Below are 26,958 nucleotides of genomic sequence, written 5' to 3'. Positions count from 1 at the left end.
GGGAGATACGATACTGCGTGAAGAGTTTGACAGTGCACTGAAAGACCTGAGTCGAAACAAAGCACCCGGAGTAGACAACATTCCATTGGAACTACTGACGGCCTTGGGAGAGCCAGTCCTGACAAAACTCTACCATCTGGTGAGCAAGATGTATGAGACAGGCGAAATACCCTCTGACTTCAAGAAGAATATAATAATTCCAATCCCAAAGAAAGCAGGTGTTGACAGATGTGAAAATTACCGAACAGTCAGTTTAATAAGCCACAGCTGCAAAGTACTAACATGAATTCTTTACAGACGAATGGAAAAACTAGTAGAAGCCGACCTCGGGGAAGATCAGTTTGGATTCCGTAGAAATACTGGAACACGTGAGGCAATACTGACCTTACGACTTATCTTAGAAGAAAGATTAAGGAAAGGCAAACCTACGTTTCTAGCATTTGTAGACTTAGAGAAAGCTTTTGACAATGTTGACTGGAATACTCTCTTTCAAATTCTAAAGGTGGCAGGGGTAAAATACAAGGAGCGAAAGGCTATTTACAATTTGTACAGAAAGCAGATGCCAGTTATAAGAGTCGAGGGACATGAAAGAGAAGCAGTGGTTGGGAAGGGAGTAAGACAGGGTTGTAGCCTCTCCCCGATGTTATTCAATCTGTATATTGAGCAAGCAGTAAAGGAAACAAAAGAAAAATTTGGAGTAGGTATTAAAATCCATGGAGAAGAAATAAAAACTTTGAGGTTCGCCGATGACATTGTAATTCTGTCAGAGACAGCAAAGGACTTGGAAGAGCAGTTGAACGGAATGGATGGTGTCTTGAAGGGAGGATATCAGATGAACATCAACAAAAGCAAAACGAGGATAATGGAATGTAGTCGAATTAAGTCGGGTGATGCTGAGGGAATTAGATTAGGAAATGAGACACTTAAAGTAGTAAAGGAGTTTTGCTATTTAGGGAGTAAAATAACCGATGATGGTCGAAGTAGAGAGGATATAAAATGTAGACTGGCAATGGCAAGGAAAGCGTTTCTCAGGAAGAGGAATTTGTTAACATCAAGTATAGATTGTCAGGAAGTCATTTCTGAAAGTATTTGTATGGAGTGTAGCCATGTATGGAAGTGAAACATGGACGGTAAATAGTTTGGACAAGAAGAGAATAGAAGCTTTCGAAATGTGGTGCTACAGAAGAATGCTGAAGATTAGATGGGTAGATCACATAACTAACGAGGAAGTATTGAGTAGGATTGGGAGAAGAGAAGTTTGTGGCACAACTTGACCAGAAGAAGGGATCGGTTGGTAGGACATGTTCTGAGGCATCAAGGGATCACCAATTTAGTATTGGAGGGCAACGTGGAGGGTAAAAATCGTAGGGGGAGACCAAGAGATGAATACACTAAGCAGATTCAAAAGGATGTAGGTTGCAGTAGGTACTGGGAGATGAAGAAGGTTGCACAGGATAGAGTAGCATGGAGAGCTGCATCAAACCAGTCACAGGACTGAAGACAACAACAACAACAACAGTATTTGTAAAATGACTCTTAGTGTTCATTAAAAATGACGATCATTCCACTTGGGACCTGTGGAATGGTACATTAGCTTATTTGTTTTAGTTGTAAATATTTGTCATGTAGTGTTGTTTTTCTGACATGTTCCACATCCTGGAGGACCTCCTCACTATGGTTCAATTGGAATGAAAGTAAATCTAATCTAATCTAATCTAATCTTAGTGTGTGAGATGGATGTAGGACTTACTTCCATGTTCTGAAGACCCTTGTGAAATCAAACAGCTGATCATAAAATGAAACTCTCATTATCTAGAGGCCACACTTGGTCAGTGAAACATCCATTTTCCACTTTGCAGTTCTTGATAGTTTTGCATATCCTACCTCCAGAAAGTCTGTCCTGTTTAGTGCTGCAGGCATTCTCTGGGCACAAAGAGAAGTGGTAGTTTCGTGCACTGTAGAAGATGTAAGGTTACATTTATGTAGTAGCTGACAGTGAAATGTATAAAAAAGGTACACAAATTATGTTGTGTCGACTCTGTAAATAAATCATCTGTTTCATCTCCCTGTTTTTAAGGGTAGCCGTGAGACAATCCATCATCTTAACTTTCTGATCAGATTTCTTATGTCCAATTAGGGCTTGAGTCCTCTCCACAGCCACACCACATTTGGCTCTTACTACTGTTTGTATGCTATGAAGTCTGTTTTCCATATGACTGTTGCACACAATATGTAATAAGTGGTTTGATTATAAATAATTACATTCTTTATCACAATCGTATCTTACTGTTACATTTTAGTTCCAATATCCATGCAGCATAAACTGCTGTTTTTATTACTATGATGTAATGCAGAATTTGCTGCCAATGTCACAGAAGTTAGTAGTAGAAATTCATTGATTGTACAGGAACTTGAATTGAGGGTAGCAAGGCAAAAATCAGCAACAATGCATTCTGTTTTCAAATATTTCTGCACAAAGAAAAATCCAATTGTATTGTCAAAGTCTAGCAGCACCACAAAGGTCATCAACTAAGTAAGTGAGTGAGTGTTATAGATACTAGCATCAATGATGTTAAGAAATGGCTGTCATTACTATAAGATTGAACATAGGTCGATGACCTGATGAAATTTCTATCATATTCTACACAGAATTTACAGTCAAGTTAGCTCCCATTTTTAACTGTAGTCTACATAATAAAAACCAGTTGTCGCATGTACAAAAGATCACCACTTAGTAGCAGATCGACGGATTTGGCTGATTTTTGTTGTTTGTGTAATTACCAGGACAAGGTTTGTATTAAAGAAAGTTTTTAGAAAATTCACCAGAAAAGTTCGAAGTTTTGATGGTATTTTTTGTATGAAAATCTCAATAATCTCAATGAAAGATATCTGATGGTCAGTTTGACAGTTCTGCTGTCACGTATTTTCGTATAAAAAAAAGTGACATTCACAGTTGCTGTCACATGTTCTCATAACAACAAATTCCTCATTGAATATTGATATATATATAAAAAAAACAACAATTGAAGGCAATATTTCAGTGTTTATTTACAGTGATCATATCTTTGGGGTGTTACAGATTTGAAATGATGTCAGTTCGTGGTAACTTGATGTGTTGCAAACACCTATTCATTGTGACATCTGTTGCCAATCGAGGTTCCATTTGGGATAACAATAAGGTCAGTGAGAGGGGGAGGAGGAGACTGACAGAGCAGGGAGGGAGAAAATGATATAAATAAGAGGAAGGAGGATGTGGACAGAGAGATGAGGGAGGAGCAGATGGACAGAGAGAGTGTAGCAGAAGTGATCCACAAAATTACTGTTCAGTATCATCGATATCTATTTTATTGCTGAAGATTGTAACATTTTCTTAATCCAAATGTAATGAGGTATCTCAAATGTAATTCCAACTGGTAATGACTATGAAAATATTGGTCACGTGAAACCTGCCTTCTGCTTTCTCTAATGATGTCTTGAAAGCCATGGATCAAGGCAATATAATAGATGCAGTATTTCCTGCCTCCTGAAAAGCATTTGCTTCAGTACAATCCTAATACTTATTAACCCATTAGCGCCGTGCGTTGCCATATGGCAACATTTGTAACACTTTTTTAAAATCGTTGATTCCACGACATCAACGAAGCAAGAGTGTTGGCAGCACTGGATGCCGTTCCGCAAGACTGTACAGATCACTACAATGCAACAGTTTTAACAATACATTTAAATTCTGCGGTGTAAGCAGTGTTGGAACTCGTTGTTTGCTGAATGACTAAGAAAAATGAAGTATAAGTTCGAGTAAGTGTGTTTTACACAGTAACTTACGATATATAATTTGGTTTTTTAGTATGGTTGTGCTTTGAATACTCACATACATATTCTTTGGAGGTTACTGCTTGCTGTGAAATAAATTACGCTCATTTAGGCCGTTTGAACGTCGGTGTTGCGCTTGTACTCAGTAAAAGGACGAATTTTCTCTTTTTTGTTTCAGAAGATGTTTCTTGCTTGCTGAGGTGCTGGAGACTCTTTATAATGACGATATTGAAGGTGATGTGTTTGTTGAGCCCCAAAATTATTTTCCAAGAAAGATCGGGGATATTTTGAGACAGCAATATACACTCCTGGAAATGGAAAAAAGAACACATTGACACCGGTGTGTCAGACCCACCATACTTGCTCCGGACACTGCGAGAGGGCTGTACAAGCAATGATCACACGCACAGCACAGCGGACACACCAGGAACCGCGGCGTTGGCCGTCGAATGGCGCTAGCTGCGCAGCATTTGTGCACCGCCGCTGTCAGTGTCAGCCAGTTTGCCGTGGCATACGGAGCTCCATCGCAGTCTTTAACACTGGTAGCATGCCGCGACAGCGTGGACGTGAACCGTATGTGCAGTTGACGGACTTTGAGCGAGGGCATATAGTGTTTTTTTCTTTTAGGTGTCAGTTTGATTTTAATTTTTGAAACGTAGTGGTCTGAATCAACATTGATGCCACGCAGCACTTTAACATTATAGATTTCTTTATGGAATTTCCGATCCACGGCCACACGATCTATCTGGAACTCTCCTAGCTTGACGTTAGGACATTTCCATGTCATTAACTTATGTGGTCTTCTCTTAAACCTGGTTGTCTTCAAAACCAATCCATTTGTAGTACAAAATTCAGTTAACTGTTCCCCATTCTCTTTTGTAAGTTTATGCACTGGCCATCGCCCCACCACACCTCAAAATTTCTTCTCTCGTCCTATCTTCGCAATACAGTCTCCAGGCAGAGTTTTAATGTTAGTTTCCGGTATGGTCCTTACTAGTTGATCAAGTTTATCCCAGAATTTTTCTGTTCCATCCTTGTCAGTTCTATTTTTAACATTAGTTGGAGCATGAATATTTATCAGTGTGAATCTTGTTTTCCACCTTAATTGTTAGCAACGCCATTCTTGAGGAATTGGATGAAAAATCCTCAATGGAATCCAATATTTCATTGTGTAGCAAGAAACCCACACCGAATTCGGGAAGATTTTCTATTACCCTTTCGCCTGGTGGTCTCTTATAAAGTCAATATCCTCCTGATTCAATCGTGTCCCGGTCGGTACTGCGTAACTCTTGGAGGGCTGTGATAACTGTGTTCTGTTGATCTAAGACATCTGTTAAATATTTCAATTTACCGACTTTCCTTAAAGAATTAATATTTACTGTTGCAAAATATGAAAATTTTCCTGGTTTGTTAAATTTTAGCACCTTCTTATGTGGAATATGTTGCATGTTTTTGTGTTCATTCAGTGCATCACTAGGCGCTCCGACTCGCCTATGTCCTCTATGTGACACCCCACCGTATCCGAACGGTGTCTTCACCCGGATAATCTCGTCGTGACTGTCCAAACTGGTGGATTCTTTCAATAGATGACTCCTCTTATTTGTTTGATTATCTGATCAATGATCAAGTGTCTGACCAAGGTCAGGGTTTACAATTCCAGATGTGATCTGGAAAGGTGATGGTTGAATTATGGATGGTGAAAAAATGAGATTGATGGAACGTGTGTTTGGTCCGTGAGAGCTATTATATTTCGCTCAAGTCCGCCAGCACGCTGGTGAGGACCCCCATATCCGCCACCTGGGACGCACCACGTAGGACTACACCTCTCCTCCTATTATGACACCGTAACAGATTCGTGGCTAATAGAAATAATAAGCTTTCAATTTTCCTGTTGTTGTTGTTGTTGGTGGCGGTGGTTTTGTGTGTGTATGTGGGGGGGGGGGGGGGTGTCATGCGTGTGCATGGGTGGTTGGGGGGGGGGAGGCATTTTGTTTGAGAGATGTGACATAGATCACTGTATGAAGAAGAAAAATAACATAGCTTAAGATGATTGTGTAAATGGTCATAGTGTAGACATATTTATATCACTGAGAAAGTGTACTATGGTGGTTTATTTATTTATCGTATAGCTAGGCTCGTGTCGCACAAGGAAACGTTTTTTTTCTTTAACAATACATATGCAGGTATTTGACGTAAAAAAAGTCACGATTATAAGGTGATTAAATTTACATACAAGTATTTACAAAGAACAGAAGGTCACAGGCTTGCTGAACACACACAATTGATGCCTTAGTTGCTAACAGGAGCTCCTCCAGATAGGAAAGTGTCAATTTGGGCATGTTTATATTACGTGCTAAGCAGTTTGTTGTTCTCCACCACAATCCCCATTTGTACACGGAGTGAGCACGTCTTTCCCTATTTGTCCTTATTCTATCGAGTGCACACAATATCTCGCGACCACCTTCGAAACCCTAGTGGCCCAGTCGAGATGCGGGACACCTTCAGCCGTTCCGGTATAGCGTCGTTCTGCCTCATTTCTGTCCGTCAGTCCACTGTTGTCGCTCCGTTGTCTGTCAGAGATTTTGCGCCTCGTAGAGGTGGGTGATGAGAGTGAAATATGCTTTTACTGATTACAGAAATGTTCCCGTGTACGGGGAGATAAGGATCGTCAGCTATTTTTGCAAACTCCTGCTCGAGAGCAGCTTCACAGTGCAAAAGTGGGGGAGCTATATGGCGGAAAATAGGCAGCCAGAAACTTGAAGTATTTCTTACGTTCCTATGACGATGCGCACAGTCTGGTCGAGTTGAGTACCGACGAGTGTGGTCTGCCACAGGACGCATCAGTCCAAGAGCAGATGTCCTTGATGTTGTAGCTAATTATCCCCGTGTCGTGCCACAAAGTTTCTGCAGGATGTTGTTTCTCGACTTCATCTTAATGGCAGTTTTCAGCAAGTGCTCTTGGAAGCTGAGCGTCCTATCCAGAGTGATCACTGGACTTTTGTTATGGCACAGCTGTTTCCCTTCAAAATATACCTTTATCTCCTTGTTTGTGAGCTTGTTATGGTGGAAGCTGGTGACTTCTGTTTTGGCAGCATTTGGTTGTAACCTCCAGTTATGGAAGTATTTGCCAGCAATTCGTAGGTCTTCAGTCGGGACAGACTCGGTAATGCCTGGGTGTTTGTGGGTTGCAGTGAGAGCCCAGTTGTCAGTGTATCCAAATTCCCTCGACGCTTCTTAGACACGTCTGCTTTATAAACGAAAAAACAGAAGAGGGGCTAGCACTGATCCTTGTGGAAGGCCATTATTAACCTTCCGTAGAGGACTCATTTTGTCACCCGTTAGAACTCTGAAGCTAAAATTACTTAACATAGCATTGATGAAGTTTCCAACTTGAAGGCGTGGCGTGATTCCTTAAAAGTTTGAATATAACCCCTTGTCTCCACACAGTATTGTAGGCCTCTGCAATAGCTATAAACAGAGTTGAAGTATTTTGTTTTGGAATCCTGCTTCAGTACAAATTGTCAGTGAGACAATCTGGTCAGTGCAGCTGCGGTTTGGGTAAAATCACGCTTGTTTGGCAGGCAGGTTTTGGAAAATTTTGCAGCTGATTCCGTTACGCAATATTCTTTCCAAAAGTTCGTATACTGTGCTAAGTAAAGCAGTGGGGCGGTAACTTTGCAATTTGTCGTTTAGTTTACTCGGTTTTAAGATGGCTATAATTTTTGTTCTTTTCAGATCGTGTGGTATGTTACCAGTTTGGAGGGTATCAATAAAGAATGCTGCTAGCAAATTTTTTACATGCCTTCCACTGTGGAATTGGAATTTTGAACAGATGCCATCAAATCCAGTTGCCTTTAGTTTGACTCAAGTTTACAGGCTAGTTTGAGAGTCTTCAATTCCTTTTTGACCTCAATTGTATGTTATTGGGTCTTAGGAGTTCTAGAGGTGGTCACAGTGTTATTTGCTACTAGCCCGGGTCTAGTCTGACCTCCAATCTTTCTCAGCAGGAACCGGGCTTTTGTGCTCGAGCTGCAGAAGCCTGAGGTCTCGGCTGTTTCAGCCCACTGCATACGACTAGCTGTGTCAATACTGTGCAGAGGTTCGTCAACTAATTCACAGTCACTGTTGTCGCAAAACTGTTTGTACAGAGTATCACACTTTTGTGTCTTCCAGGTATGTATTCCTTTCAGAAGCCCCTTGGGATACATTCATTTGCTGTGGATAGTATAGCCCCAGTGAACCTCTTATAGTTTGTGCTTATTGGTGGGATCCATCCCACACATTTTTTCCAGATTTTCAAAATAATGCAGACCTGTCGGCTCTTTTAAAATTCTATCTAGGTCTGGGAAATGATGATATGACAGATATGCTTGTACGTAATTTGAGAACCACTGGGCAGTTTTAGTTGACACATTCAACATACAGCAACTCAGCACTGTCTTGCATATTGCCTTTCTGTACATATATGGGCACAGTTAACACTCTCCATTCATATGGTGGGAGGGGGGTCACCGTCCGGCCATCCCGATTTAGGTTTTCCGTGGTTTCTATGGATCACTTTAGGCAAATGCTGGGATGGTTCCTTTAAAAAGGGCACAGCCGATTTCCTTCCCCATCCTTCCCTAATCTGAGCTCGTGCTTCTTCTCGAATGACCTCGTTGCTGACGGGACGTTAAACACTAATCTCCTCATCCTCCTCCTGTCATATGTGATACTCTCTTCTTTATAGATGTGCCTCACCAAGCCCCACAGTAAATCTACTCCAGCTTTCTTTTTTTCATTCAGGACATTCTCAAAGTATTTTTTCCATCACTCCTTAATCTTGCCCTTACCTCAGAATACCCCCCCATGAACTGTGGACCTTGCCGTCGGTGGGGAGGCTTGCGTGCCTCAGCAATACAGATGGCCGTACCGTAGGTACAACCACAACGGAGGGGTATCTGTTGAGAGGCCAGACAAACGTGTGGTTCCTGAAGAGGGGCAGCAGCCTTTTCAGTAGTTGCTAGGGCAACAGTCTGGATGGTTGACTGATCTGGCCTTGTAACAATAACCGAAACGGCCTTGCTGTGCTGGTACTGCGAACGGCTGAAAGCAAGGGGAAACTACAGCTGTAATTTTTCCCGAGGGCATGCAGCTTTACTGTAGAGTAGCATGGAGAGCTGCATCAAACCAGTCTCAGGACTGAAGACCACAACAACGACAACCTCAGAATACAGATTCCGAGAAGAGGGTAAGATTGAGGAACAGTGCAGAAACTACTTTCCAGTACTTGCCACAGTTGGTCAGACGTATTTGAAGCGACCTACCATATTTAGGCTCTTCTTTCATCTTTCAGGAATGACAACCGCTGAGAATAATCGGAACAGTTTCTTATCTCCTGCTTATGTGGAAGCGCTAGCTGCTGTAATGAACCGAGGTCAAATCCATTAGCAGAAGCTACTTGACTGCCTATTATGCCTTGTGATTTATTAAGTGTCCATTTGATATTACTCAAAAACCAGTACTAAGCAAAGAAAGGGAAGCTGAAAGATGGAACGAGTATAAAGACAATCTATATAAGCGAAGTGAACTTGAAGGTAGGAGAAGGGGAAGTAAATGAAGATGAGATAGGACATGTAATATTGGGTGAAAAATTTGGTAAAGCACTGAAAGACCTAAATCAAAACAAAGCCCCTACTGTAAATGACATTTCCACAGAACTATTGATACCGTCGGGAGAGCCAGCTGTAACAGATTTATTCCACTTGGAGTGCAAGATGTATGAGACAGGCAAAATATCATCTTACTTCAAGAAGGTATAATTCCATTTGTAAAGAAAGCGGGTGCTGACAGATGTGAATATTCAAAACTATCAGTTTAATAAGTCGTAGTTGCACATTACTAGCACAAATTATTTACGGAAGAATGGAAAAACTGGTGGAAGCTTATCTCAGGGAAGATCAGTGGATTTGGCAGAAATGTAGGGATGTGTGAGACGATACTGACACTATAAGACTTACCTTAGAAGGTAAGTTATGGAAAAGGAAACCTTTGTTTACAGTTTTAATTTGGAGAAAGCTTTTGACAATGTTGACTGGAACACATACTTTGAAATTCTGAAGGTGGCAGGGATAAAATACAAGGAGCAAAAGGCTGTTTACAATTTGACAGAAACCAGATGGCAGTTACAAGAATCGAGGGGCATGAAAGGGAAGCAGTGGTTGAGAAGGGAGTGAGACAGAGTTGTAGCCCATCTCCGATGTTATTCAATCTGTACATTGAGCAAACAGTAAAGGAAACAAAAGGAAAGTTTGGAGTAGGTATTTAAAATCCATGGAGAAGAAATAAAACTTTGAGGTTTGCCAATGACATTGTAATTCTTTCAGAGACAGCAAAGGACTTGGAAGAGCAGTTGAACGGAATGGACAGGGTCTGGAAAGGAATATATAAGATGAACATCAACAAAAACAAATCAAGGATAATGGAATGTAGTCAAACTAAGTCGGGTGATGTTGAGGTAATTAGATTAGGAAACGGGACACTTAAAGTAGTAAAGGTGTTTTGCTATTTAGTGAGCAAAATAACTGATGATGGTCGAAGTAGAGAGGATATAAAATGTAGACTGGCAATGGCAAGGAAAGCGTTTCTGAAGAAGAGAAATTTGTTAACATCAAGTACGGATTTAAGTGTCAGGAAGTCTTTTTATGGAAGTATTTGTATGGAGTGTAGCCATGTGAAACATGGATGATAAACAGTTTAGACAAGGAGAGTATAGAAGCTTTTTAAATGTGATGCTACAAACGATACTGAAGATTACATGCATAGTACATTTAACGAATGAGGAAGTACTGAATAGAATTGGGGAGAAAAGAAATTTGTGGCATATCTTGACTAAAAGAATGGATTGGCTGACGGGACACATTCTGAAATATGAAGGGATCACCAGCTTGGTATTGGTTAAAAATTTTAGAGAGAGACCAAGAAATGAGTTTAGCAATCATATTGAAAATGATGTTGGTTGCAGTACCTATTTGGAAATGAAAGAGGCTTGCACATATGGTAAAGTAACATGGAGAACTGCATCAAACCAGTCTTTGGTCTGAAGACCACAACAGTGATATTGCTGTAATCTTTAAATTCCAAAATTGCAACTAATTCTATCCACAAAGCATGAATGTTGTTTCCACTGTGTAAATTCAAAACATGTGATAAATGTTTACAAGACTTATTTTTCCGTTTTGTCTTTAAACTGTGTTACTCTTTGGCTGATAAGGGACCTTATGAACTGGCCTCCTTTGATTTTCTTCATACATACAGAATTTGAAGCTCTGTTGCTGTAGCTGTACATCTGTTTTATGAAGTGGGATGATGTGATGCTCACAAAACCTCTAAATAGCCATTGAAGATTAGAACAACTAGTGGCATTAAGTACAAAACATATCGAGGTTGTTGACGATGCCACCGGTAGCTCAGAATGTAGCAGACAAGCCTTATAACCATAAACTCTTGTTTGGCTCTCACAAATAGCAAACATTTTTATTTAATTGTACTAAAATTCTGTATTTATTACCAAATTGAATTGTTAGTTTACAGAAATTGAATCATAATTTTTTGATAAAAAATACATGTACTTATATTTAATTACTAATCGCGTCAAATGTGAGTATTCACATTAAATTAATATTTGGCACAAAAATGTGGAACGTCAAATAGAAAATATACTTTTTTTTATTTCTAGAGTTTGAACCGTAGCAATAGCAACACATTTTCCATAATCCACATTGCTGGGGTGGGGATGGGGGGAGGAGGAGGAGGAGGAGGAGGAGGAGGAGGAGAGAGAGAGAGAGAAAGAAAATCATTAATTGTTGTTGACTTATATTTACGTAATACTTTTTACGTAATACTTTTTAAAGCCCCCCATGAACCATGGACCTTGCCGTTGGTGGGGAGGCTTGCGTGCCTCAGCGATACAGATGGCCGTACCGTAGGTGCAACCACAACGGAGGGGTATCTGTTGAGAGGCCAGACAAACATCTGGCCTTGTAACAGTAACCAAAACGGCCTTGCTGTGCTGGTACTGCGAACGGCTGAAAGCAAGGAAAAACTACAGCCGTAATTTTTCCCGAGGACATCCAGCTCTACTGTATGATTAAATGATAATGGCGTCCTCTTGGGTAAAATATTCCGGAGGTAAAATAGTCCCCCATTCGGATCTCCGGGCGGGGACTACTCAGGAGGACGTCGTTATCAGGAGAAAGAAAACTGGCGTTCTACGGATCGGAGCGTGGAATGTCAGATCCCTTAATCGGGCAGGTAGGTTAGAAAATTTAAAAAGGGAAATGGATAGGTTAAAGTTAGATATAGTAGGAATTAGTGAAGTTTCCTGGCAGGAGGAACAAGACTTTTGGTCAGGCGAATACAGGATTATAAATACAAAATCAAATAGGGGTAATGCAGGAGTCGGTTTAATACTGAATAACAAAATACGATTGCGGGTAAGCTACTACAAACAGCATAGTGAACGTATTATTGTGGCCAAGATAGACACAAAGCCCATGCCTACTACAGTAGTACAAGTTTATATGCTCTGCAGATGACGGAGAAATTGAAGAAATGTATGATGAAATGAAAGAAATTATTCAGATAGTGAAGGGAGACGAAAATTTAATAGTCATGGGTGACTGGAATTCGTCAGTAGGAAAAGGGAGAGAAGGAAACATAGTAGGTGAATATGGATTGGGGGGAAGGAATGAAAGAGGAAGCCGCCTTGTAGAATTTTGCACAGAGCATAACTTAATCATAGCCAACACTTGGTTCAAGAATCATAAAAGAAGGTTGTATACCTGGAAGAATCCTGGAGATACTAAAAGGTATCAGATAGATTATATAATGGTAAGACAGAGATTTAGGAACCAGGTTTTAAATTGAAAGACATTTCCATGGGCAGATGTGGATTCTGACCACAACCTATTGGTTATGAACTGCAGATTGAAACTGAAGAAACTGCAAAAAGGTGGGAATTTAAGGAGATGGGACCTGGATAAACTGAAAGAACCAGAGGTTGTAGAGAGTTTCAGGTAGAGCATAAGGGAACAATTGACAGGAATGGGGGAAAGAAATACAGTAGAAGAAGAATGGGTAGCTCTGAGGGATGAAGTAGTGAAGGCAGCAGAGGATTAAGTATGTAAAAAGACGAGGGCTAATAGAAATCCTTGGGTAACAGAAGAAATATTGAATTTAATTGATGAAAGGAGAAAATATAAAAATGCAGTAAATGAAACAGGTAAAAAGGAATACAAACGTCTCAAAAATGATATTGACAGGAAGTGCAAAATGGCTAAGCAGGGATGGCTAGAGGACAAATGTAAGGATGTAGAGGCTTGTCTCACTAGGGGTAAGATAGATACTGCCTACAGGAAAATTAAAGAGACCTTTGGAGATAAGAGAACCACTTGTATGAATATCAAGAGCTTAGATGGCAACCCAGTTCTAAGCAAAGAAGGGAAGGCAGAAATGTGGAAGGAGTATATAGAGGGTTTATACAAGGGCGATGTACTTGAGGACAATATTATGGAAATGGAAGAGGATGTAGATGAAGATGAAATGGGAGATAAGATACTGCGTGAAGAGTTTGACAGAGCACTGAAAGACCTGAGTCGAAACAAGGCCCCAGGAGTAGACAACATTCCATTTGAACTACTGATGGCCTCGGGAGAGCCAGTCATGACAAAACTCTACCATCTGGTGAGCACGATGTATGAGACAGGCGAAATACCCTCAGACTTCAAGAAGAATATAATAATTCCAATCCCAAAGAAAGCAGGTGTTGACAGATGTGAAAATTACCGAACTATCAGTTTAACAAGTCACAGCTGCAAAATACTAACACGAATTCTTTACAGACGAATGGAAAAACTAGTAGAAGCCGACCTCGGGGAAGATCAGTTTGGATTCCGTAGAAATGTTGGAACACGTGAGGCAATACTGACCTTACGACTTATCTTAGAAGAAAGATTAAGAAAAGGCAAGCCTACGTTTCTAGCATTTGTAGACTTAGAGAAAGCTTTTGACAATGTTAACTGGAATACTCTCTTTCAAATTCTGAAGGTGGCAGGGGTAAAATACAGGGAGCGAAAGGCTATTTACAGTTTGTACAGAAACCAGATGGCAGTTATAAGAGTCGAGGGGCATGAAAGGGAAGCAGTGGTTGGGAATGGAGTAAGACAGGGTTGTAGCCTCTCCCCGATGTTATTCAATCTGTATATTGAGCAAGCAGTAAAGGAAACAAAAGAAAAATTCGGAGTAGGTATTAAAATTCATGGAGAAGAAGGAAAAACTTTGAGGTTCGCCGATGACATTGTAATTCTGTCAGAGACAGCAAAGGACTTGGAAGAGCAGTTGAACGGAATGGACAGTGTCTTGAAAGGAGGATATAAGATGAACATCAACAAAAGTAAAACGAGGATAATGGAATGTAGTCGAATTAAGTCGGGTGATGCTGAGGGAATTAGATTAGGAAATGAGACACTGAAAGTAGTAAAGGAGTTTTGCTATTTAGGGAGTAAAATAACCGATGATGGTCGAAGTAGAGAGGGTATAAAATGTAGACTGGCAATGGCAAGGAAAGCGTTTCTCAGGAAGAGGAATTTGTTAACATCGAGTATAGATTTAAGTGTCAGGAAGTCGTTTCTGAAAGTATTTGTATGGAGTGTAGCCATGTATGGAAGTGAAACATGGACGATAACTAGTTTGGACAAGAAGAGAATAGAAGCTTTCGAAATGTGGTGCTACAGAAGAATGCTGAAGATAAGGTGGGTAGATCACGTAACTAATGAGGAGGTATTGAATAGGATTAAGGAGAAGAGAAGTTTGTGGCACAACTTGACTAGAAGAAGGGATCGGTTGGTAGGACATGTTTTGAGGCATCTAGGGATCACAAATTTAGCATTGGAGGGCAGTGTGGAGGATAAAAATCGTAGAGGGAGACCAAGAGATCAATACACTAAGCAGATTCCGAAGGATGTAGGTTGCAGTAGATATTGGGAGATGAAGAAGCTTGCACAGGATAGAGTAGCATGGAGAGCTGCATCAAACCAGTCTCAGGACTGAAGACCACAACAGACCACAACAACACTTTTTAAAGAGGTACTGATATGTTAGTTGGGCGCAGAACATGAAAATATCTTCACACACTTTCAGTGGTGTGTGCTACTGAGTGGGGGCTGGGGGTCTATTTAATGGCCGTGTTAAAAGAAATTTAAAAAATGCCAGTTTCGTTAACTGTTGTTGACTTTTACTCATGACATACTTTTTAGATACCTTTTGATGTGCCAATAAGGTGCTGAAACTGAAAGTATTGAACATGACATTCACTGAGGAAAGTGGCACGTACTAGCAAGGCTTAAATTTTTGAGTTATGTTTAAAAAAAAAATTTAATACATTTATGGAATCAGGAATTCATAGAAAATGATAAATATTTTTTTCGAAATTTTAAAATGTACCGACTAGATTACAATAATTGCAAAAGATGAGCAGAAAGGACCACCATATCTCGTAATTAATGTGCATTTTTAATAAAAGTAAATAAAAAAGTTGCAAGGTACTAGTAGTGATGTTTGAACTAGCTGTGTTATGGACACAGCTACCAGTTAATTTTTTAGTGTGGTAGAAATGTTCTGTATTTAACAGCACATGGAAATCTTAATATTCAAAAGGGATTTCTCCAAGTTTTTGTGAGGATTGCATGTTATTTGTTTAGTGCACTGACCTTAAAATCCTGTAAGTATGAGTTCCCTCATAATTTTTATTAAATTTGACTGTTTATGTGACTTTTTCCTCCCTTGCCTTGCCTTCGTAGCGATTCCCAGTAAAGAAATGTGCAACTCTCAGTTAACTTTTGATATACATAAGTTTAACCACTTCTTCAACAAGGAAATTACTGTTTCAGAGATATGGCAACACTGGGAGAGCCACAAGGGGACTTCCGTAATTACCGAATAAGTGCAGTTGCCGAGTCTGAAGATAGTGACGAGGACCTAGAAGGTAAGAGCTCGTGTTCTGAAAAGTGCTGTCGCAAAAGTAGTTGCAAAATAAATGGTGAGGAACAGTTCCCTCAGTACCTAGTTTGTACACGAACTGATGAAGAGTAATCGGTTGTGACCATAAAACCGTTGTTTTTTGTCGAGTATATTAAGAACAAATTTGGGAAGTAACCTGAATCGGCAAATTGTGAAGTGGCTCCGTCTCGATTTAAAATAGTGATTCCCGTTCGGTCACAGGCATTGCCCTCCTGTGAAGGATTCGGTAATATTCCCGGCAGCTCACGAGAGCCTCGACTCTCTCCCCTCCTCGTAAACAGATGAAGAACGATACACAAACTCGGATCGACAAAATGTCCCCGGCGAATGCCGTGGCTCACAGTGGCCTCTATACGAGGTTATTCGTAAGTACCTCAGAGTTTCGGAAAAAGACCACTTACAGATTAAGAGACGTACAGAAAATAGACACCTATCGGTAGATTTCTCCAGGTTTTTAACTCACATTAACAGGTGCTCACCTGTGGCTACCATTACTGTGGCACGGCAAGTGTCTAAAATGTTCCTAAATTGGGTTTTAATAACTACACCGGGTAGAAGTTCACGACGATTCTTTATTCCTTTCAGGAGGGTATACCGAGAACAAAATTTACACGGGGAACTACCTTCCACGTACGCAAACAGTCTGGACTCTGGCTAGTGCCCGAGAGTCAGACGGAAAATAAACAACCTACACGGACAGCACTACAAACGACGCTTCACTTCGGACCGTCGTCTATTTTGCCGGCACACCGACGAGAGTTATCGAGGGAAGAGACGTGCCGCCCTCTCTGCACACGTGACTGGCAGGGTCGTGGCTGTGCGGTACTGCAGCGGCCTCTGACTACAGTCGGTGAGGCTCCTCGCTCCCTGTACTCCTCCCGGTGATGTGCCAGTAACTTACGCTTCCAGAGATGTCATGGCCGCGTGCGTGAGCGACGCCGTTCCTCGCCTGTGCGGCGTAGTTGTCGTGCGAGTTGTAGATGGCGCACTGTAGCACTGTGCCAAACTCTTACCGTTCGCATCCCGACGTTTTGCTGTTGATATTGGTGACCGCATTAGTTATTCGTCCGTGTTACTCTTACAAATTAAATGCCAGTTGAGGCTGAAACACGTGGTCATTGACATAACACCATTAGAAAAAAGTCATACGAAGTTGAGTCAGGTTATCGTGGGAGCCACCGAAGGGGAGGACAGTCACAATATTTGGCATGTTCAGTCAAACAGTGAGGCAGTGAGGCACTAAAGTGGTAATGAAAGTCTGAAAGAAAGTGTGATGGAGCACAGTCTTGTTGCAAAATAAACTCTCCACTGTCTTGTCGTAATTTTGACATAAGCAATTGCTGCAGTGGGATACACAAAACCAGTCATAGTGTTCTCAGCAAAGAAAAATGGTCTGTAAGTTTTGAAGAGGACACTGAACAAAACACGTAGACTTTAGACGAATCATGAACGTGTTCCACAGTCTCGTCAGTTTTAGAACGTATGTGATTGTGGGTGAATTTGAGAGAGTGAGTGCAACTTTGTCTCAGATTACTTCTTACCTCTTTTATCACATTGCATTTTGACTACTTTTCATACGTGTGCTGATAACCTCGCCATTGAACTCCCCTCTCCCACAAATACCCACATATCCACTATTTAGTGTGGGTGTTCTGTGCCCCAAACTCAAACATTGTGGCAATTCACCTTTTCAGTTATGTCCCTGAAAACCAACTTCTTCCTTCAGTAGCCACTGCCAGTCACTGCAATAGTCAGAACGAAGATTAGTGTCCCAGATAGTCAGCACGTGCATGCTTTGCAAGTCTGACAGACTACTGAAAAAGTTACTCCTTGACAACTCTTTTTATTGCGCAGAAGAATTTCTGTTATTGTAATGTGTAAAAAGTGGTGGGTATGAATTGATCTCATATCCGTGTATTTTAAAAAAAATAGAAAAAGAAAACCTATAAATATTCAGCCTATAGCCATATTTACAGGGCGTATTCAGATAGTGAGCATACTAGATTTTTATATTTTTTAGAAAAAGTGTATTTGAAAAAATACAGGATATTGTTGATACACTTATTAGCTATTTTTCCACATAATCACCATCCCATTCAGTGCATGTAGTGAACTGTGGCACAAGCTTCTTAATGGCTTCCTCAAAGGACCATCCTGCCAGCTGTTTTCCACACATCAGAAACTCGTTCCGCACCTGCCCGACGGTTGAAATTTTAATTCACTTGTGTGCCTTCAGGGAGGTGAAAAGATGATGATCTCAAGGTGCCAAGTCAGGAGAATATGGGAGATGGTTCAAAGCATTGCAACCACACAAGTTCATAGTGTCTTGGTGGTCAAGGCTGTGTGAGGACGGGTGTTGTTGTGCAACAAGCACAATCCTCTAGTCAGCATTCCCCTCCTTCTGTTTTGAATGGTCTTTTTGAGACAGAAATTCGACCAAAATGATGCCTTTTTGGTCCCAAAACACTGAAACCATGATTTTTTTAAATCCAAAATTGTAATTTTGAATTTTTTGGCAGACGGGGAGTTGGGATGTTGCCACTGTGACGACTGTTTTTTTTGTCTCAGACGTGGAATGAGGCACCCGCATTTCATCTCGAGTCACAGTGGAGCTGAGAAAATCCTCACCTTCCAATTCGATTCGAGTCACTCGAGAAACTTGCGGGTGCTATTGACCCAGTTTTTCTTGTGCTGCTATGTCAGCTATTTCGTGATCTGTCTTACACACCGTTTCTGCTGTCCCGTGTTTCTGCGAGTGTCTGTTATAAAGTGTTCCTGTGATGCTTGCTCTGGTCAGGGGATCCCCCTCTACCACTCAGTGCTGCAAACCCTCAAAAAACAGAAACTCACTGCCCGTTACGCTTACAGCAAATGTTTTTCTTTACAACACCTAAGCAGCTATTCTCACGGAATGTGTTATACAGCCAGTGTATTATTTTGTACTAGATCTTTTACCTCGTACTTAGCATGAAACTGTTGCTGAAACATCACAGATTAATCACATTTAGCAAATTTGAGGGCACAAAACCTCACACATCACACATCACTCCATTATACACCGTGTTCTGACACACTGTCTCCCTAGAGGTGCAGTCTGCATATGCACCGTGGGGTGAATTACGGATTGAAACTTAGAGATACGCTGTGCACTCTGAGTGGTGTCTGCTTTCTGTATGTCTTGTAGCTTTTGTACAGTCATCTTCTGAAAGCACAGAGATCCTTTTGAATAACCCTGTATAACAAACAGTAGATACTATTGCTCGTAATGTTCCTGCTCGTCTATTTCTCGAGTACTGAATTTGTACAGAATTTAAATGTAATTGCAGTTTACTCCATGATCGTGAGTGTGTTGCAATGTGTGTAAAACTTCCTGGCAGATTAAAACTGTGTGCCCGACCGAGACTCGAACTCGGGACCTTTGCCTTTCGCGTCTCGGTCGGGCACACAGTTTTAATCTGCCACGAAGTTTCATATCAGCGCACACTCCGCTGCAGAGTGAAAATCTCATTCTGGAAACATCCCCCAGGCTGTGGCTAAGCCATGTCTCCGCAATATCCTTTCTTTCGGGAGTGCTAGTTCTGCAAGGTTCGCAGGAGAGCTTCTGTAAAGTTTGGAAGGTAGGAGACGAGGTACTGGCAGAAGCAAAGCTGTGAGTACCGGGCGTGAGTCGTGCTTCGGTAGCTCAGATGGTAGAGTACTTGCCCGCGAAAGGTAAAGGTCCCGAGTTCGAGTCTCGGTCGGGCACACAGTTTTAATCTGCCAGGAAGTTTCATATCAGCGCACACTCCGCTGCAGAGTGAAAATCTCATTCTGGAAATGTGTGTAAAATTATTCAGGAAGATGAAGTGCAATACGTATTGTACTTACCTTTCCGGATCCATTCTCTTGACAGTTGTCGATCGTAGTTGTGTCATTAATTGCCTAGATTTTTGCTGTTTTGCATACAGTGTGGAGACCTGGTCAGCTTTTAATTAATTTCAACATCCAAATTCATTCTCCCATTTATTTACATTTTCTTGACATGCCACTGTAACATGTAACTGTGTTACTGAATACTAGCACAACTTGCCACTCTGCTTGCTTAGCCACAACTTTGCACACTACTAGCAATACTACAACTATGTTACATCATCTCCTATCACTGAAACTCTTGATACAAAGTAAAATCGAGATATAGTCTTACATAAAAAGATTCTGGGATACATGTTTGTGAGTTGAGAAATAACAACTACTCTTGTTTTTAGTTGCTTTTATAGAACTGTTAAAATAGTTTTAGTATACAGAAATCAATTTTGTGAATCTATACCAATTAATGATCTATAATGATTAATCACAAATTGAACTTATCATTACCTTGCCGCGATATGAATTGAAGAGTCTGATACCTGTTGAAGTGCACTCCTTTGCCTTAAACATTTACGTGCTTTATTTTGAGTTTCAAAGGAGACTTGTATCCCAAAAGGAGAAAGTAATGATTTACCACTGTGATGAAAAGATGTACATTCTATCTCTGTGTGACGTTTCTCCATTTATTGCAAATGATCCCATCTGTGTGTAACGCAGTCAGCAACTGCACGAGAATGCTCCTCAAGATTGACCACTAATATTAAAAGTCAGCGAAGAACAACAATCTCTTCGATCTACAATTTGACCCATTTTTAAAAGGGAACGAAATGTACTGGAGTTCAAGATCTCGACTGTCGCCCATATTTTGGAGCGTAGAAAAAGTGCAAATACCTTTATTCAGTTCACACGGTGGCAAACTTTGCAAACTTGGCGATTGAGCCGCTGCGTGGGGTGAAGACATCCACATCTGTGCCATTGTTGGGCACCAGTGGCCATCCAAATACATCTGTTTGGGGCTGAGACAACATTTCCTCCTCTCTCTGTTCCTGCTAAATTCTTCTCATAGCTGACCGTCACCAACTGGCGAAGAGTTACCTTCTTCTGGGCCCACCCGGAAGATTAACACTGCCTCACATATTGACTTGAGCCTCTGGTCGATGGAGCAGCAGGCTGTGGGTAGTGGAACAATTTGCTCGTTCTTCACCCCAGTCAGAGATAAATACTTGAATGACAGTAATGATTAAAGAAGAAAAAGGACAAGAGAGAACCAAACATAAAAGTGGATCCAGCAGATGCAACTGTATACTCCACCATCGGTGCCGAAATTACGGTTGCTGACTAGACGGCATAAAGTATAGATTGCGAGAAATAGCGTACACAATTCAACTCCGAGCAGTTAACAGGTTCCAGAAACGTGTTGAGTGTTTAATAAGCTCCACATAGGCCACGAAGTACTCTGAATATGATGAAATACGGGATGTGGCTATAAAATAATGGGACTATTGCTATAAAACACTTTATTTAAAAGACATACATGTTTAGTTATTGCCACCCTCAGTGTACTCCCCTCCTCTAGCCCTACAATGTTCCATGTGAATTTTCTGTTGCTGGAAACAGTGCTGTGTGACTTCGTAGATGACATGTGCCGTGTTTTCTCTCCACTGCTTCAGCGAACTGAAATTTTATTCCTTTTAATGCAGATTTGACCTCGGATGAATAGATAAGTCGCATGGTGCTACTTCAGGTGAATAAGGTGTTGGTGTAACACTGGGATGGTGTTCTTTGCTGGAAACCTCTTAACAGACAATGTGGTATGAACTGGTGCGTTGTCTTGATGCAGAGCTGATGACTAGTTTTTCCACAGTTTGGGTATTTCCACACACACACACACACACACACACACACACACACACACACACAGTGGAGCAGGAACCTCAAGGTAGTAATGTTGTTTCATAGTTTGACCTTCAGGGATAACACACAACATCGTGAATACTGAAAAAATCGTCATCACTTTGAATCTTGATTTGCTCACTTGAGCTTTTTTTGCTCTCAGGATTGGTACTTAGTTTCTGGATCATAAATGACAAACTAATATTCACTACATATTATCACTCTTTCCAAGAAATTAGGATAATTTTCAATGGTATTCAAAGAATCAGTACAAACATTTTCACAAGCTTTATTTTCTTTGGTTGTAAGAATTTTCAGCACCAGTTTCGCACGTGCTTTTCTTGTGCTAAATTCCTAATGTTAAATATGCCGTATGCGTTCTTTGCAGTTTCTAAAGTTTCAGCAATCAACTGAATACTCAGCCAAATCAGATTACCAACTATTTTGATATTTTCATCTATTTTTGATGTCGGAGGGCCTCCTGGGACTTGGTGATCTTCAGTGTCTTCTCGGCAATCTCGGAAATGCTTGAATTGTGTAAATTCTCTGGTACCCGATAAACAGTCTTTGAAATTACATTTCTTTTAGTGAAAAATAGGTTTTGGTAGCAGTTTTTCTGTTTCATGTGAAACTTTGACAGTTCCTTGCTCTTTTATTACCCTTATAATTTTTCTAGCAAAACAAAATAACAGCTGTTATGCAAACAAAGTCTGTGGCCGCACTGATTTGTTTGCAGATACCAGAGATACCGCACTCGACTTTTTAGGCTTCACACTCCACAGCTATTGGCAGTTAATCTTTGGTGCAGGCATGCAGTATCATCCCCATTGTCCCCCCTGCGGGTCCGGGGATTAGAATAGGCCCGAGGTATTCCTGCCTGTCGTAAGAGGCGACTAAAAGGAGTCCATCTCCCTCACGGGGGTAGTTAGCGCCTGCGTCCGGAGACGGACGGTTCCACGACCTATAATCGTGGTCTTTTTGGTTTTTCACTTCTCGTTTCTTCCTTCCTTTTGTTGGTTCCTTTCTTTGCTCTTCTCCACCTCACTGTCTTCCTTACTCTTTCCCTTGACTTCTCCTTGCCTCTCATTGCCTTTTTCTCCTTGCCTTCTCATTGCCTTTTTCTCCTTGCCTTCTCATTGCCTTTTTCTCCTTGCCTTCTCATTCCCTTTTTCTCCTTGCCTTCTCATTGCCTTTTTCTCCTTGCCTTCTCATTGCCTTTTTCTCCTTGCCTTCTCATTGCCTTTTTCTCCTTGCCTTCTCATTGCCTTTTTCTCCTTGCCTTCTCATTGCCTCCTTCTCCTTGCCTTCTCTGGTCTCCGCCTTGGCGTTTGAGACAGTCTGTCCTCTTTCTCCCTCTCTCTTCTTTTTCCTCTTCTTCCTTCCTCCCTGTGCGTGCCTGAAGGCCGACCCACGCGTTCGCACGCGTAGCCGGTGACGGGGTAACGCGTAAGTCCCCGCCCTGGGTAGACATGTAAGGCACGCGCGTACCCCCTGGTAAAGGCTAGGCCCGGGGAGGGGTGATTGCCTGAGCTGATACCTTCTGACCATGCCGATTGGTCCCTCCGTCTGTTTCTCGGGAGGTGTGACCTGAGGTGTAAACATTCACCTAAGGCGGGAGTGCCCTCTGAGAGGGTCCCCACAAGGAAGGAGCGCGCCATCGGAGACGCTGGCAATCATGGGGGATTCCTCCGCAATGGATTCTACTCCATCTCTCTCGACTTTGACCCAAAAACGGAAACGTGACCAGCCAACAGTGACAAAAGTACTACCGCCTGCCCCACAGTTCCTCGTAGTTTCTCGATCTGAAAACGGAAAGGATTTTTCCTCTGTCAACCCTTTCGTTATTCAGAAGGGCGTAGATGCCATAGCCGGATCTGTCAAATCTTGTACCAGGTTGCGTAACGGCACTTTATTACTAGAAACTGAGAGTGCCTTTCAGGCACAAAAACTGCTTCGGGCCACCCTCCTGTACACATTCCCTGTCCGGGTGGAGGCCCACCGAACTTTGAATTCGTCTCGTGGTGTAGTCTATACTAGCTCCCTCGACGGATTGCCTGACGAGGAGCTTCAATCTTTCCTCGCTGAGCAGGGCGTGACGGCTGTCCATCGGGTCATGAAAAAGGTCAACAATGACCTTGTACCGACCCGGACACTTTTTTTGACCTTCGATAGTGTTAAGCTGCCATCGCGCATCAAGGCGGGCTACGAGGTTATTTCTGTTCGCCCCTTTGTCCCGACACCTACGCGCTGCTACCAGTGTCAGCGTTTCAATCACACTCGACAGTCTTGTTCCAATGCGGCTAAATGTGTCACTTGTGGCAGGGATGCCCATGAGGGTGACTGTCCACCTCCGTCTCCTCGTTGTGTGAACTGTCAGGGTGACCATGCCGCATCCTCCCGCGACTGTCCTGTCTATAAGGAAGAACGCTGTATCCAAGAAATTCGGGTCAAAGAGAAAGTGTCCACCTCGGCTGCTCGCAAGCTATTGGCTAGTAGGAAGCCCACGCTGCTCCCAGCGGGGAAATACAGTACTGTCCTCGCCTCTCCTCGGACTACCCGGGAGGTAGCAACCCAGAAATGCGATCTGACCTTCAGCACCACGGTCGTCCGTTCGGCCAGTGCTAAGATCGCGCGGTCAACGTCTCCTCTTCCTCCCATCACCCCACAGACACCAGCCCCTTCCTCAGCTTCTGCTAAGTCGAAGACCCCGAAGTCAGATGCACGGGCCTTCAAGAAGGAACCATCCCGTGCAGACTTCCTCCGTCCCTCGACCTCCTAGCCTTCGACCGCTACTTCCACCAAACGTCCTTCCAAAAAGGCGCATAGGAAGCACAGTTCTCCTTCTCCGCCACGGCGCATTTCTTGTCCTGCGCCACCCAGCGGTTGCCGCCCCAGGTCGTTATCTGTTTCGCCTGGCTTCACCGCTGGTAGCCGTACATCTGGCCGTTCACCGGCGGAGGAAGCTCCCCCTCCCGGCCATCCTCCCGAGATGGCCGATGACCCTATAGACCCCATGGACGATGACTGTCCGCCTACTGATAGCGGCGGCAGTGCTCGCTCGAAGCCAGGCCCTAAGCGGCCTTCGAGGTGACCCCTTCTCTCATTTTCCTTTTCTTACGATGGCACTTATTCACTGGAATATTCGCAGCATTCGCTCCAACCGAGAGGACTTGAAGTTGCTGCTCCGCTTGCATCGTCCGCTCGTCGTAGCCCTCCAGGAAACGAAGCTACGCCCATGCGATCAAATTGCCTTGGCACACTACACCTCTGTGCGTTTTGACCTACCCCCTGTGGTAGGTATCCCAGCTCATGGAGGGGTTATGTTGCTGGTCCGGGATGATGTTTACTACGATCCCATCACGTTGCACACCAGCCTGCAGCCAGTTGCCATCCGCATTACTCTCCCCACTTTTACGTTTTCCTTTTGTACCGTTTACACTCCATTGTCATCTGCCGTTACCAGGGCAGACATGATGCAACTTATTGCTCAGCTACCTGCACCATTTTTGTTAACTGGAGACTTCAATGCCCACCATCCCCTTTGGGGCTCTCCAGCATCCTGCCCGAGGGGCTCCTTGTTAGCAGACCTTTTCAACCAGCTCAATCTTGTCTGCCTCAATACTGGCGCCCCTACTTTTCTTTCGGACACATCTCACACCTATTCCCATTTAGACCTCTCTATATGTACTCCCCAACTTGCACGCCGGTTTGAGTGGTATGCACTTGCTGATACATATTCGAGCGACCACTTCCCGTGTGTTATCCATCTCCTGCAGCATACTCCCTCTCCGTGCTCCTCTAGTTGGACCATCTCCAAGGCAGACTGGGGGCTCTTCTCTTCCAGGGCGACCTTTCAGGATCAAACCTTCACAAGCTGCGATCGTCAGGTCGCACACCTCACGGAAGTCATTCTCGCTGCTGCTGAATATTCCATCCCTCACCCTACTTCTTCTCCACGTCGCGTACCGGTCCCCTGGTGGACCGCAGCATGTTGAGACGCTTTACGTGCTCGTCGACTTGCTTTACGCACCTTTAAACGCCACCCTACAGTGGCGAATTGTATTAATTATAAACGATTACGTGCTCAGTGTCGTCGTATTATTAAAGAAAGCAAGAAAGCCAGCTGGGCTGCTTTCACAAGCACCTTCAACAGTTTTATTCCTCCTCCTGTTGTCTGGGGTAGCCTGCGCCGGCTATCTGGCACTAAGGTCCACTCCCCAGTTTCTGGCTTGAAGGTCGCGAATGAAGTCCTTGTGGCCCCTGAGGCTGTCTCCAATGCCTTCGGCCGCTTTTTCGCAGAGGTTTCGAGCTCCGCTCATTACCACCCTGCCTTCCTCCCCCGCAAACAAGCAGAGGAGGCTAGGCCACCTGACTTCCACTCCTCGAATTGTGAAAGTTATAATGCCCCATTCACCATGCGGGAACTTGAAACCGCACTTGGCCAATCACGGTCCTCCGCTCCAGGGCCTGATTCTATTCATATTCAGATGCTGAAGAACCTTTCTCCTGCGGGTAAAGGTTTTCTTCTTCGTACATACAATCGCATCTGGATTGAGGGACATGTTCCCGCATGCTGGCGCGAGTCTATTGTTGTCCCGATTCCTAAGCCGGGGAAGGACAAGCACTTGCCTTCCAGTTATCGACCTATCTCGCTTACCAGCTGTGTCTGTAAAGTGATGGAGCGAATGGTTAACTCTCGATTGGTTTGGCTGCTCGAGTCTCGACGCCTACTTACCAATGTACAATGTGGATTTCGTAGGCGCCGCTCTGCTGTTGACCATCTGGTTACCTTGTCGACCTTCATTATGAATAACTTCTTGCGGAAGCGCCCGACCGCGGCTGTGTTCTTTGATTTGGAGAAGGCTTACGACACCTGTTGGAGGGCGGGCATTCTCCGCACTATACATACATGGGGCCTTCGCGGTCGCCTCCCTCTTTTTATTCGTTCCTTTTTAATGGATCGACAGTTCAGGGTACGTGTGGGTTCTGTCCTGTCCGACACCTTTCGCCAGGAGAATGGGGTGCCACAGGGCTCAGTTTTGAGCATCGCTCTCTTCGCCATCGCGATCAATCCAATAATGGACTGCCTCCCAGCTGATGTATCAGGCTCCCTTTTTGTGGACGATTTTACCATCTATTGCAGCGCGCAGTGTACACGTGTCCTGGAGCGCTGTCTTCAGCGTTCTCTTGACCGTCTTTACTCCTGGAGTGTCGCCAATGGCTTCCGAATTTCTGCCGAGAAGACGGTCTGTATTAACTTCTGGCGCTACAAAGAGTTTCTCCCACCGTCCTTACGACTCGGTCCCGTTGCTCTCCCAATCGTGGAGACAACCAAATTTTTAGGCCTTACCT

General features: G+C 42.9%; 1 protein-coding gene across 6 annotated transcripts in view; it reads left to right on the top strand.

The window, feature by feature from the left end:
* The window catches only part of LOC126109831 (uncharacterized), a 200,212-nt gene that overhangs the window by 65,530 nt on the left and 107,724 nt on the right, over nt 1–26,958 (top strand). For all 6 annotated transcript variants that reach the window (XM_049914889.1, XM_049914887.1, XM_049914890.1 and 3 more), the window contains one exon: nt 15,738–15,832. In XM_049914889.1, the coding sequence (XP_049770846.1) occupies nt 15,742–15,832 (91 nt within the window). In that variant the 5' untranslated portion in view covers nt 15,738–15,741. The remainder of the gene's footprint in view (nt 1–15,737; nt 15,833–26,958) is intronic.

The sequence above is a fragment of the Schistocerca cancellata genome, chromosome 12 (assembly GCF_023864275.1).
Source record: "Schistocerca cancellata isolate TAMUIC-IGC-003103 chromosome 12, iqSchCanc2.1, whole genome shotgun sequence".
NCBI lineage: Eukaryota > Metazoa > Arthropoda > Insecta > Orthoptera > Acrididae > Schistocerca > Schistocerca cancellata.
The sequence above is the reverse complement of the archived record's forward strand: the minus strand, read 5'-3'. Positions and strand labels throughout refer to the sequence as shown.